Source organism: Microtus oregoni, unplaced genomic scaffold, assembly GCF_018167655.1.
Source record: "Microtus oregoni isolate MIOR12 unplaced genomic scaffold, Mior012 000086F_ref0000336, whole genome shotgun sequence".
In the NCBI taxonomy this organism is placed as follows: domain Eukaryota; kingdom Metazoa; phylum Chordata; class Mammalia; order Rodentia; family Cricetidae; genus Microtus; species Microtus oregoni.
The window spans coordinates 5,474,471-5,488,832 of record NW_024544552.1 but is presented as its reverse complement, the minus strand read 5'-3'; the positions used below and the strand labels follow the sequence as shown (position 1 = coordinate 5,488,832).

Here is a 14,362-nt window from a genome sequence, read left to right as displayed (position 1 = left end):
TATCACTCCTGTCTCCACCTCCCTAGTACTGGGATTAAAAGCATGTATGCTCCCAAGTGCTAACACCAAAGGTGTGAGCTCTGTTTCTCTTTTAGACTGATTCAATCTTGTGTAGCCTAGGATGGCCTTGAACTCACAGAGATCCACCTGCCTTTGTCTCCTGAGTGTTGGTATTAAAGGTGTGTGCCACCTCTGCCTGGCTTCTATGGCTAAGTCGTAGTTTAGCTCTGTACTCTGATCTTCAGTCAAGCCTTATTTGCTAAATCACAAACAAAATATCACTACAGGAGTCTGAGACAAGTGCATTGCTATGAATTTAAGGCTAGCTTGGGACACATGGTGAGTTCTCGACCCATCTGGACTACAGAATAAGACATTAAACAACAACAACAACACACACACACCACACACACACACATTAAAACTGAGGGGTAGGGGTAACATTTTTGCTGATTCATGAGGAACATTTGGAAATTTTTGTGTTAATATGGGCCATTGCCTCTTAGGGTTGATAGAGTTACCCAAGCTTTCATTAAATCAAAATTTTCTGTAGTAGAAATAAACTCAAGCAGGCTGCTATTCAATCTTTTCTTGTTAGCAAGAACCTACTTACTCAAATTTGTTTTTCAATTATTTTATGCATTAGTAATACATGCACACACATCTGTGTGTGTTTGTTGGGGGGAGGCCAGGGGGCAGCTTCCAGGAGTTGGCGCTCTCTCTTGTTACTGAGGGTTCGGGAATGGAACTAGCTCATCAGGTCTGCCAGCCCATGCTCTCACCAGCTGAGCCTTATCACTGGCCCTAAAAATGATTTTTAATCATTTGGGGTCTTTGACGTTTTTCTTAAAATATACCACATTCTTAAAGTTTCTCCTTCAGTTCTAAGAGAGAAACCATCTGTTTCCATTTGTTAGGTCTATAGGGTACATAACAAGCATGTTGATCTTTAAGAAAACAAAAATAGATTGCACGGGGGAGCTTATATAACTCCCCCTAGCACCGTCGGGGATACGGGTTCTCCCACTTGAGCATTTTTAAGAGCAAACAAGGATAAAGTCAGTCTGTGGCAACACAGTTTTTATTTGGGTCCTCTTTTCCCAAGGGTTGTAAAAGGTCAGAGCATTTCCTCAGACACCCCTGTGGGCTGGACTGTCCCTCAAGGCACAGAGCAGCCGGCCCAGGCTCATCCTTCAGCTTCCATCTTCACGCCTGCCTTGGCTTCCTCCTCTCTGCTTTCCAGTTTTCTCCCTTCTATGTCCTGGTCCACCATTCTCATCATCTCACTGATGGACAGCCATGATTTCCACTTGTGACAATGATAATAATGAAAGTGATATGAAAGATACTTTTATTCATGTAGCATGTATGCCTTGTTCATGTGTGTGTATAGTTGTTATTGTCTGTCCATCACTTCTCCATTATATTTCTCTCCCTCTCCCTCTCTTTCTTTCTATAAATACTATACATACACACACTAAGAAATTTGCATATATTGGTCTATTTAGTGATCGAAGTCATCTTGAGACTTAAGTACAACAACCATTTCTTTTTTCAGAAAAAGCATCCATTATTCCGAGAGCTAGGTAGCTTGCCTCTGATGTTCAATACGGTAGCAGTAACAAAATTGGGGTATTTACTTTTCTTTAAAGTTCATGTTCTTTGGTCCGGTGGGTTGGAGGGATCTGCTGATTTCATAGTTCACTGAGATCCACTATTAAAAATTGGGTGCATATATTTGAGGAGGGAGGTAGGAAAGGGGAAGCGAAGATTCAGAACTCAAATAATTAACAGCCTCATGGAAAAGATGGCTGAACAGCAGGTATTTCCAATTGGTGGGGGTGGGTGGGCCGGGGAGAAAGTGATGTCTCCCCTCCATTGGCAAAAATCCTCAAGGGTGAATAGGTGACGGGGGGGGGGGGGGGGGGGGGCGGGGGGAGGTGATGTCATGGATGAGGCAACATTTGGGTTGGGCTTGTAATGGTGACAAGTAGTAGTGTTGAATTTGGTGCAAATGACGATGAAGAAAGCCAGTGTGTACTGAACTTATGAAATTATGCTTGCCACCATATAAAAGCCACACGTGAGCTATTCAGTCCTGTACCACAGTCCTGTCATCCAGCTTTAATTATTGTTTGCATTTGACATACAAAGCAATAGAGGCTCCGTGAGGCTAAATATCCTTTCATAATAAAGGTGTCAAGATTCACCACTAAGCAATCTAGCGTCTGAAGTCTGAGTTTTGAACCAATGAATCATGCCATTTTTTATATAAATTACCAATGCTATTTCAGTGTCTTCCCCTAATTCATCTCTGCTGAAGTATTTGTACTAATCTCATTTTCAAATTTTATAACAATCTGACTTAGAGTCTTGGGTTTGTTTAATGCTCCTATTACCCTCAAAGGGGTTTTACAGGTGGTTCCCCCTCTTATATAAGGCTGTTTCTTTGATTCTCCTAATGTCAAAAATTGCTATCATTCATTAGGGCCAGCTCTGAATTATAATGTATTGGTGCCATATGATGTATGGGTACCACACCCGCAGAATGCTTATGGTCAATCATCAGATGGATACCCAGGCATCCCACTACTCAGAGTCCTGGATAGTGGCATGCCTGGGTATGCTGAGAGGTAATTTGAGGCTCTGTGCTGGCTCATACAGGCCCCAGAGTGCTTTCTTGGGGTTGTGTGCTAGAGTTCTGTGCTGGGAAGCCCCCAGGTAAAAGAAGTGGGGTAAGAAAGATACGTGTACCTTGTAAAACAGAGCTGTTTGGCCTGGAATCAGAAAAATTCTGACTCAAAAAAGATGTCCAGGGGTGACAGGAATTCATCAGAGAAAGCGTCTGAGGAAAAGACCAATAGAAAACCAGAGTGCAGAAAGCTGATGAGGAGTGACTGCAGACAAGTCTGCTAAGAGAATCCCTAGATACCAGAAAGCTAGATAGGGGACGGGGTCGCTTTAAGTGGCCCCCAGCCCAATGGGGCATAAAGCTATTTCATGTGTTTGGGTTTAAAGCACACACATTGACAAAAAGCCTTACTATTGTATTGTGGAATTCACCAGCGCTATGAAGTCAGTATTCAGGGCACAGGTCTCCGTGATGGGAAGCTGGTTCACCAGTTCTCTTCCTGCTGTGAACCAAATGCTAAGATCACTGTTAGTTTTGGTTTAGATAGTTTTATGTATGATGTGCAAATGCACATGTACACATGCCCATCCTAAATCTAAAAATAAGTTTAGATTTATTTTTCTTTATTATTCATCTCCACTACCTTGTTAAGTCCTCTTCATGAGCTCTCTGCATCTACCCCTTGGGAGGTTAGTACTGAAGGGTGGGAAGGAAACAGGAAAGCGCAGAGCCCATGATTATCACATGTACACAGTTAGCACATACAGTCCTTTACAAACTCACAGTTGCTCTGTTACATAGCTTCTACACACTGACATAAACCCAACTGGTGGTCACAGGAACGACCTGTATGTGACAGCTTCACCTGGCCCTGTCATCCAGATGTTAATCTGTACATTCCTATTTCACCTTCCTTCCTTCTGAACTGAACTTAGGCTCCTTCTGGGATTCTGTTGCTATGCTCCAATGGCTTCTGTTGTACAGATGATCAACAAGTCTTCATTGTTTTTTCTTTCTACTTTCCGTGGAATCTCTAAAGTCTCCTAGGGAACCAGGCTTGTTTGATTTATCAGAGTGATGTATTTGCACTCACTCAAAAGTCACCTGCAAAAAGAGGAAACGGGATAATAGTTTCTGGCAGTCATTCATTATAAATATTACTTACTTTGACAAACCAAGTTTTAAATATGTTTTTGGGGGCTAGAAATATAGATTTGTGGTAGAGTGCTTGCGTAGTATGCACGAGGCTCTTCATTCAGCTTCCACTACTAACAATAAAGGTTTTCCTCGGAGTTGATGTGTGCCCTGAATGTCATCAGTATTGACGGCAAAACCTCAGTGTCATGGACATTTGCCACCTGAATGCATTCGCTTGTGTAAAAGACTGTGAGGCAAAGGCCTCTGTCCAGTGTCAGAGTGGATGACAAGCAGCGATCTTCTCTGCTGCCTCTGCATCTCTGTCCCAGCCTGCCTGCATGTGGATGAAGGGGTAAAGGCAGATAAACTAAAAGTCAGCACATGGGACAGCATGATGGAGCCTTCCCATGTCATCCCTAGCATCTTTGTTCCACCTTATGTTTTTCTCTCAGTTCAAGTTCAGGTGAGAATAGGAAACTCCTAATGGAAGGTTCCTGTTCCAAGAAACAGAATCACACATCTTTTGAGAAGTAGTTTAGAATAACAGACAAATGCGCGCGGCTACAGAATCAGAACCTGGTTTTAAGTTCCAACGCTCTTCTTACTTGCTGGACATTCTGGAGCAGTCGCTTGACTTCTGTGAGCTCATTTATAAAACAGGACACTTATAGCTCCTGCTCTTGGTGTGTATAATAAAAATTAAATGAGTTTCCATTTGTAAGATTTTTTTTTACATCAATGACAGAATGTACTGGAAGTAAAATTGGGGTTTTTAGCTAGATATAGTTTGTCAAATCAATTAATGAAATCTCCCTACTGACTTTTCACTTCCTAGATGGACTTGCCAGCTTCAAAGGTTTCCTGAGATCTGAGTTCAGTGAGGAAAACCTTGAGTTCTGGGTTGCCTGTGAGGATTACAAGAAGATAAAATCCCCAGTCAAAATGGCGGAGAAGGCAAAGCAAATTTATGAGGAATTCATCCAGACAGAGGCCCCTAAAGAGGTTGGTACTGGTGGGTAGGTGGCTGAGTGAATCCATTTAAGAGCCAGATCAACACATTCCCAGGCAAAACTTCATGAGCTGCTGGCACAGCATTTGAGCTGAAGGCTACCTGTGCTTGTGCCCAGTATGTAGCTACTGAATACAAGGGCAGTGTGATAGCGTCAAGCACGTCTGACCTGAATGCTGTACAGACCACTGTGCAGCAATGGCTCTTCAGTACCATACAACCAACCTTAAGGGCGAAAGAACCCAATGTAAGATTTGGGATAAAATGTGGGGTCTATTTTCTTCCATTTGGGATGTAAGACTGACTACAGCTGTTTTGTAATGTTATGAGAATTAAACAAACAATAGATGTAGAAAAAAGCACATGAATGTTCCAACTAATCGATGCAGTGAGTCCCCTATTTCTAGCCTTTGACATTCGTCCTTTATTGAGGCAGCAGGATTTACTGTCCATGGGAACCATGGGAACCAAAATAAAACAAGGTAACAGTGCAAAAGGTATTTAAAGCCAGTATACCACTAATTGACTGATGAAGACCAGATATGCTCAGGTTTCAAGGAAGCTTTGGGGAAGTCTGTCTATTCTTATCTTTGCTATCGACGAAACCAAACCAAAAAGCTTGTTGAAAAATCCAAGATGGCCACAGCGAGACCTGTCCATCTGGTCAGGTCCTGTTGTCCATGGTTCTCTTGAATCCAATGTAGACACTGAATTGTCATCAAGGTCTCAAGTCCAGCACATGGGTGACTGAGAGATGATTTGTAAAGGGAAAGATTCCTGTCATCTCTCTTCTTATGCATATGTAACAAATCTTAAAGAGACAACATGAAATATTTATTCCTGTGGCTGTGTAGCATCCTTAGCTGGTCCTTTCAAGAGACAGATGTGGGTGTGGAGGTGTTAGTCAGTTGGTAAAGCCCTTGGTTAGTGTGTGTGCAGCAGGTCCCGGATTCAATCCCCCAGGACAAACTAACCACTCTGTAGACAAAGTGCTGCTTCTTCGCTGTGCTTGTTATCTGGTCAGAACTGCTGCCTCCTGGTTTGTTTCCAGGGAAGACTCGTTCTAAAGTAAGGCTCCCTGGTCACCAGTTCTTCACTGTCATCAGAAGGCAGGATACCTAATGAGTAGAAAGTCTGTGAAATCAAGTATTAGTTCACTTGCATTCAAATCTGTTTGATAAAAGCACTTAACAGAGCCAGGCCGTAGTAGGCACACCTTTAATCCCAGCACCAGGGAGGCAGAGACAGGCGGATCTCTGTGAGTTCAAGGCCAGCCTCGTCTACAGGAGTGAGTTCTAGGACAGCTAGGGCTGTTATACAGAGAAACCCTGTCTTGAAAAACCAAAAAAAAAAAAACAAAAAAAAAAGCCAAAAAGCCTCTTACCAGAGATATGATCTTGAGCCGCTTAACTTGTAGATATATTCTTAGGTTATTGAAGGATGAAATAGCATATGCATAGATTGGCTACAGGTGGAGGCCACCTGGTAAATGTCTAATGCCAGTTGCCTCTGAATCCGAGTCATGTGATCGCTGCAGCATCAGCTTCCTCACCCCACTGCTTCTGAAACAGCAGTGGTCTTTCTCCCTTTGCATGACATCCCTTCTGTCCTTGTCTTGCTGGTGAGAATCCTGCTGCTCTGGCCCCTCATCCAATCCTGAAGCCTACGCTGACTCAGTGACCCTGTTTCCTGGCCCACAGGTGAACATCGATCATTTCACTAAAGACATCACCATGAAGAACCTGGTGGAACCGTCCCCGAGCAGTTTTGACCTAGCCCAGAAAAGAATCTACGCCCTGATGGAGAAGGATTCGCTGCCCCGTTTTGTGCGCTCCAAGTTTTATAAGGAGCTAATCAAGTAGTCAGCTGGTCAATTGTCAGATTACCAGGCTTCAAAAATCACCCTGTGAGTTGACGTCTATCCTCTGTAGTAACACAGCATCTCCCAAGCACCTGCACATTTTCCCATAGCAGCTTTGCTCCAAGATACCCAAAAAAAGGCAACCCCTAGACTGTTGCCAATTCTTTGGCTCATGTTGGTTCAGATGTGGATCTGTGGTCTACTAAAGGCCTTTGCTTCCATCTCTTCCTTCTGACTGCTTTGTAATGAAGGTCTGTCCACCAAGTTTCTGTCAGCCCGAGTCACAGAAAAATATACTGCTTACCATAAAGCCGTCTGTGAAAAGAATAGGTGTTAGATTGCTCTTTGAACCAGGCTGAAAAGAAAACGGTCCCCTTTCAAGCGCATTTGACTGGTCTTGTTTATTGTTTTAATTCTCATCCTCTAACGATTTCTGACTTCAGTCAGTAAAAAGCAGGAAGCTGTTTAAAGGGCAGCCACCATTCGATTTTTAAGCAAGTACCTTGTTTCCCACACCGGCCTCTCGTTCCTAGCGTTCCTTTATACATTCTAAAGAGGAGCTACGATGCATAGAGTAGGCTTTGCAAAGCCAGTCTGAGCCCAATCCATTTCAGTTCAGCCCTTACACCTCCAAACCACGAGGAAAAAAGTCAACCTTCGCCTCTCCCAGTTAGAAATGCTAGTACCCAAGAATCTGATTGGACTGTTTGGAAAAAAACTTTTCTGACTTTAAATATTTTCTTCATATTAATTGAAATAGCAAAATGTCTAAAACTGCCCAAAGAGGTAACTCAGTGTTTCACACTCACCCAGGTGGCTCCTGTTTTGGGGACCTCAACTGACTATTCTTACAAGCTGTGTGAGTGGCCACGCTTGTCCAAGGAGGATGAGGTGTGGGAGTGGGGGTGAGACGCCTCAAGGGCGGTGCCTTGGGACTAAGAAAGAATTCAGGAAGGCATGCTTCTGCAGCCAACAGCAGCATCATATATCCATATATCTGCCGTATCTCTATATAATTTCAAATTTGAAGCAATATATACACATGTGTATCTTCTAACATCTAAGGCAATAAATGGGCGGTAAGTATTCTGTCTCCAAAGGAGAGGCCAAATATATTAAGATTGGCCTGGAAACTTTCTGGAGGAGAAAAAAAAAAACCTCTCTGTGTTAATAGCAGTTTCCATGGCAATGAGAAGAAAATACATTCTTTTAAATATGAGAAATTAGAAAAAGTAGGATGACCTCTGGAGGAAAAGAATGCATAACACTTATTTAGCATCCCCCCGCCTCCTCCCTCCTCCCTGCCTCCCCCTCACCCCAGTTTCCCTTGAGCAAATTGCCTGAGAAAGTAGGAAACTTAGTGTGTGAGCCCCGGAGTGCTTGTGTCTCATGCTTCTGAGCACAGCCACAGCCAAAAGTGGGTCTGGGATGTAGGAAAGTGTCGGGACTAAATTGTGGTCAGTGCACAGAAGGATTCGCTTCTCGTTCTTGAAGGAAGCCTACGGTTAGCCTCAGACCTGACCCATAATCTGGGCTTCTGTCTGAGCTTGATATTGTTCTGGATTGAGATTGATATTTAAATCAAATCGGCAAAAAGAAGCCATCCTTCCGAGAGTAACTGAGGAGGCTGTGTCTTATGTTTGTCTGTTAGAACAGGGCTGTTTGTGTAAACAGACTCACATGTGTACACACACACACACACACACACACACACACTTTCTTCTATATAGATGATACCTTTTGAAAGGCAGAACCAAATGTATGGAAGTATTTTTCTCTTTTCTCATACTCCAAGCACCACCACCCTTAACTGTATAAATTGAACTTTAAGCAGGTTTTCATTTCAAATGCATTAGGTGAACTTCATCAAAAAAAAGTTTTTATTTTAATTCCATTTATGGACTTCACTGGACTGTGTTCTCTGTGTAAAATCCTTTTCAACAAGAAGAGTTTGACTATTTCCTGAAGAGCAGTAGATCTCCCTTAGCAAACCAATTAATAAACTAGTAAGCACTCCTTTCTAGGAATTTGCCAAACGATGCCATTATACAAGTGGTGGTTTAAGAATTACATAGGTGGCTAGTTCATTTGCAAGTGACTTTCACTCCCGAAACTGAGTACCCTACCAGGCATTTCCTTCACTTCCTGGGAACTTAGCAAATTTGGAACACAGGGACGCATGGAGAAGGAGAATAAAGCAGAAAGAGGGACTAACAAAGAAGTAAGCACCGGTTGGTCCTGTAAAATCAGCCCACTGGCTGGGAAACACAGAGGGAAACACTGGGAAAGCCCAGTGTGAAAGATGACCAAAGTGCATCTCGCTGTCTTCCTGTGGGTTTGCAGAGAGGTTTTTCGGGGCTCACAATGAGGCAGAACAAGGACGTTCATCTTAAGATCCTACAGGAAATTGATTAGAGACAAGAACAACTATGGAGGGTGCATTCCCATGGAACTTGTGGGTGCCAGAGAGCAGGGAGTGGAGAGGTCAGTCTGGAGCATCCAAGCACCCAAGCCTCAGAGCTAGGGAACTCTAGGCAGGTTTGGGATATAAAGTCTTGGAGTGTAGGCTCCCAAGCATTGAGTCTCTCTATTCTACCCGCATTCTAGCATCCATTTAACGTTCTCTTAGTACAAAGCCCGATGGTGAACGGTTTAAAAGCTACTTCTCGTGTTAAAGACACTTCTAAGTAAGTCCAGTGGCTAAGGAGAGGAATTGATAGCCAAAGAAGAGCTTTTAGTAGCCCCAGAAAACCATCTTGGAACGGAAAAGGTTGACTTTCCCCACTGAGGAAATACCCAGGAAACTAAATGAAAGCTTATGAGAGTGGGTGATTAATACAGCACACATTCAGAATCTTTGGAGTTTTAACCTTGTTTAATTGCTTAATGATAACCATACTCATCAAGTAGAGAAGCTATGTAGCCATCTGACTCATATCCAGTTTAACATGTTTAGTACCTATTCCCTTGTCTGACATACATGCCTTTTCCCTCTTCGCTCACTTCCCCTTCTCCCCTCCCTTTCTGAAATGCTGTGTCTCACTGTTCTTCTGTAATAATAAACATGTTAAGAGCACTTCAGTTCCTACTTAGGTAGAGGCACAGGTGAAAGCATAGACAAAAGAAAGGACAGCGCTGAGGAATACGCCCCAGGAGCAAAGAATTTGGATAATGTATGGCAAATTTTCTGTCCTGAAGTTGTCAGAATATAAGGAAACTTGGTTTTGTTTTGTTTTTTAATTCTACAACGTGGGAAGTCTTTTTTTTTTTTTTTTTAGGGTAAAATGGAACAGAAATGAGAGGTTTATCAAGTCCTGTGCCAGCACTTTTCTCAGAAGTTTTAAATTCTGGACCAATTACGTTTGTTTTCTGATTATTGTATCCAATACTTTGAGTAATATGTAACTCACTCTTACTGATAATAAAATAAATATTAACCTGTAACAGAAATCACATATCATATCAAATATATATCTATGTAATGGTCTCACATATTCTCTTGGTGTTCGAGCATTCTTTCAAGAAGTAATTTTTTCCTAGGAAAGAATCATTTCTTCCCCACACTGCGTCCCACAGGTGAAGCCTTGATCCATGGAAGGGACCTCACCAGGAGTCAATCCCAAAAGAGGCTGCTAAACAAAACTCAGAAAATAAAATGAAATATACAAAGTGTCAAACCTTCTAGTGACCCCTTCTTCTTAGGTACGGGTAGCAATCACCGGTTGCCCCAGCTGTGGTCACTGTTAGAAGCGGGTAGAGGATGTGGGATGTGGGAGGGTAGTATAGTTTGGGCCCTGTATTAGTCAATGCACATAGCAATCCTTTTCTTTCCACAAACCCCAGAGCCACTAACTTCAAGTCCCGTGATTTTGGATTTGATACTAAGATAGTTTAGACGAGGTGTTAAGGTCACATCTAGTGGAATTGGAACTGGATAGAAGGGCAGAGCTTATGTAAAAAATGAAAGATTAAATGAGAGGAAATCAATAAAGCTAGATTTACCAAGAAGAAGCAAAGATGAGAATGTGGGAAAGAGAAAGAGGAAGAGGGACCTAGAAAGCGGTTGAAGCGAGTTCTTGTTTCTAGTCCCCATAAGGCCCAACTATATTTAATGTAGATGTAATGCCTTTCAATCATCTCAATACCATCTAATTTTTATGATTTTATTATCTTGGATGAGTTCTGAGAGTTTCCTACAAGAAGTACTATTAGTAAAGACCACAGCCACTTCAGGTGGCATTGTTAGCATCACTGTGGAGACAGTGGCAGAGCAGTTTAGAGATCTGATCAGCCCTCAGATTCCTGATTGGTCACCAGGGTCAGAGGAACTACATGGAGTCTTGAAACCTGGGATTCAAGGCTTTAACTTGAGAAAAGCAGGCCAAATGAACCAATGTCCAAGTGATACCCAATCCTATTGTGTGTCAGGGAAACCAACCCAGATAAGACAGACTCTCCAAACTAGAAAATCTAAGCATTTATTTTTGATGAATATACATTTTCTGAATTATTGGTGTACCAGTTACTTTGGTATTAGTGTGATAGAACACCATGAGTAGAAGCAACTTCAGGAAGGGAGAGTCTATTTTAGCTTATAGTTTCAGAGACAAGAGTTCATGATGGTCAACTAGAAGTATGGTGGCGGCAGCAGGAAGCTGGGAGCTCACATCCTGAACCACAATCTCAAAGCAGAGAGAACAAACTACAGCAGGCCAATGCTGTAACCTCCCAGGGTCCACCCCAGGGACACACTTCCTCCAGCAAAGGGTCTCCTAAAACTTCACACACAGGACCACCAACTGGGGACCAAGTGTTCAAACACCTGAGATTGTGGGGCACATTTTTCATTCAAAACACCACAATCGGTGTCTTTCAATTTTCCGAATACAGCAGTTTCCCCCATGGTTTTTTTTTTTTTTTTGTCATGGCCTCTGGGTGCAGTTTGTGTTTGAATGAGTCTCATCAGGCCAGGTATTGGTCTTTTCAAATAATAAACTTTTGGGTCTTATTTTGGGTTTATTGTTAGATCAATGAAAGACATGGATGATAATTTTATTAAAAGGCAAGCTTATGAGTCCTTGCTCCATGTTTGGCAGACAGGTTGCCTAGCCAGGTAGCCAGGTCTCTATCATTGAGACCATGTTTCCAAGTTGTCTGCACCATGGGGTATTAAGCTGTCATGACTACAACCACACTCAGGGAAACAGTGCCTCGTGCAACTGGAAGAACTGATATCTCTCTTGAATTATACTGCTAAATGCCCAAAGCCTCTTTGTTCCAAGCAGAATCTCAGAAAACATAAAAGACACTTAAAAGGGTATTAGAGCACCAACAGAAGCTTAAATGACTGGAGTGTGTAGACACTGATGCTCTTTATTTCCTTTAACTGAACATTTATTTGGATGTCTTAATTTAGCAACCGAAATCCCAACCTACTAAGATTTCTCTATCAATTAACTGACAATGAGTAGGTAGAGGTGATAGGTTTTTTTTTTTTTAAATTCAGGTTTAGAAAATTTTGTCACTTTCAGGATGGGGAGCCACCTCTCCTCTCTCTGCAAAGGTTTACTTTAGCTGAGGGACGTGAAGCTGGAGGCATATAGACTTGGAGTCTGGCATGGACTCTCCTGCGCAGTCAAATCTCTCCAGTGACCAGTTATACACAGTTGTTACACATAAGGAGACACCCCCACCTTCCTGATGCTTCCACTCTGTCTCCAGGTCATCAGTGAGAAATTTGGGTCTGTAGAGGTCTAGGGAGTTGTCTACAGTTACATCATGGATAATTTCAGCATTCTTCTAGATAATCCAATTACAAATTTATATTATGCCATATTGACATGTCTATCTATACAATACATATATAATATATAACATACTTATTATATTAGTACACATTATATATATATATATATATATATATATATATATTAAAGATGTTCTTAAAGTTGATCTCACAGAACAAGATGCTAAAGAAATCTGTCTCAGAAAAATGCTAAGACAATTTTCCCAGGTCTCCAGCTACTAGCATTAACAAGCTACTCTTCTGAGTACAAAATACCCCCTTACAAAGTTGTCAGCCATAGTACTTTAATGTAAGCTGCTCTAATTGGATTGTGCACATTACTTATTTCTTAAAATCTTCCCATGCCACGGAGATGGTTCAGAAGGCTAAGACACAACACAAACCAAAGACTCCTTACTTCAACACGATGGACAGAAGGAACCAACTCCTGAAAGATTGACCTCTGACCTTGACACACATGCTATGGCAAAGGCACCTCCCTGCCTCCCAACACACAAGTAAATAAATATTTTAAAACATCTTCCTCAAGACAGCCATAGGATTAGGGGACTCTGATGGGAGGATTGCTTTGGTTGAGGGATGAAAAGTCCTGGCCAATGCTGGCAATCCATATCCATTGTACACGGCTCCATTATTTTACAGCGCCAGGTGACCAACATAAATCCCAGGGCAGAGAGCGCTCTTTTATCTGTTTCTCTAGCCATTACTGTGTTTCACTCCACTCTCTGAAGATGAAGAATTGGATACGTTCTCACACTGTTTCCCACGTGCATGTCTCAAGCTGCCGCTTGTAACCCACTGTCCATCACTCAGAGTTCTCCACTATGCACAAATTCTCACAGGAAGAATAATACTTTCTGAAACAAAGGAGAAAGCAATCGAGAATATTGGATCAGACTGTTCTGGGCTTTAGATAGCTCCCCATGCTCTGTCGCTTTCCTTAGACACCATACACAAAAGACAGAGGATCTGGCAGAGTGGAGCATGCAGACCCATTGGGCAGCTTCACTGTTCACTGACTGAATGACACCTCACAGACCCAAGCATTAAACTCTCTCAGGGGCTGCGGGTGTAGCTCAGTGGGAAGAATGCATTCCTGGAATGCACAAAGTTCTTGATTCAATCCCCAGGACAACATATACTGGGCTTGGTGGTACATGCCTGGAATCCTAGAACCCAGGGTCAGAGTCAGGAGGACTAGAAGTTCAAGATCATCCCCAGAAAAATAGCAAATCTAAGTCCAACCTGCCCTATATGAGACCCTGTCTCAAAAAGAGAAAAGTGAAAACCCAGGCATTGTTGTTAAAAGCAAAGTACAAACTCAGTTCAGAAATCCCTAAGTATTGACTGCCTGCCATTTTAGATAATTTAAATGAGTGTTCAGGGGCATTGTAGATAGTCTCATATGGATTCCCTCAGAGACCACTTGCACACTGAACAGGTTATTCTAACTAAAATTTGACTGCTGTGTCTTCAGTGACTATCATCCTAAGTCTTCAGCTGTCACACATGGTTCTCCAAGCTGGCAAGTCAACCTGCTACCTAAAACTCTTAAAGCCCCCCTGCCATGCTAGTCTCTCTCCTAGTCAAGGCCTTTCGTTTTGTTCTACTGACTCCACCCAATTCACACAGAGACGTTTCTGGAGAATTTATCTAACAAGTGTCACCTTCTCCAGAGACACTGTCTTAATCCCATGCAGACCATAGCTAAGCACCAAGGATGACATCCTTCCAGAACAGTCAGGAAATCCTCTTGGAGGAATGTTAGCAAAATTAAGGTTCTAATTTATGAAAAAGGCATGCAGAAAAATATTCAGATACCATCTCCTCCTGAATTCCTAGGAAGAGGGACGAATAAAGGACATTGAAATTAGTATGGCTTCTGCCCTCAGGAAACAATGTTCCTCATGCACAGAC

At 42.4% G+C, this 14,362-nt stretch overlaps 1 protein-coding gene across 2 annotated transcripts in view; it reads left to right on the top strand.

Annotated features, from left to right (window-relative positions):
* LOC121442029 (regulator of G-protein signaling 5) overlaps positions 1 to 10,131 on the top strand; it is a 38,924-nt gene extending 28,793 nt beyond the window's left edge. Inside the window, exons 4-6 of one of the 2 annotated variants that reach the window (XM_041643463.1) lie at positions 4,605 to 4,771; positions 6,479 to 6,684; positions 9,918 to 10,131. In XM_041643463.1, coding sequence (XP_041499397.1) covers positions 4,605 to 4,771; positions 6,479 to 6,640 — 329 coding nt within the window. In that variant the 3' untranslated portion in view covers positions 6,641 to 6,684; positions 9,918 to 10,131. Of the gene's footprint in view, positions 1 to 4,604; positions 4,772 to 6,478 lie in introns of both variants that reach the window. The other variant, XM_041643461.1, reaches the window with a different exon arrangement.
* Positions 10,132 to 14,362: the final 4,231 nt, after the last annotated feature.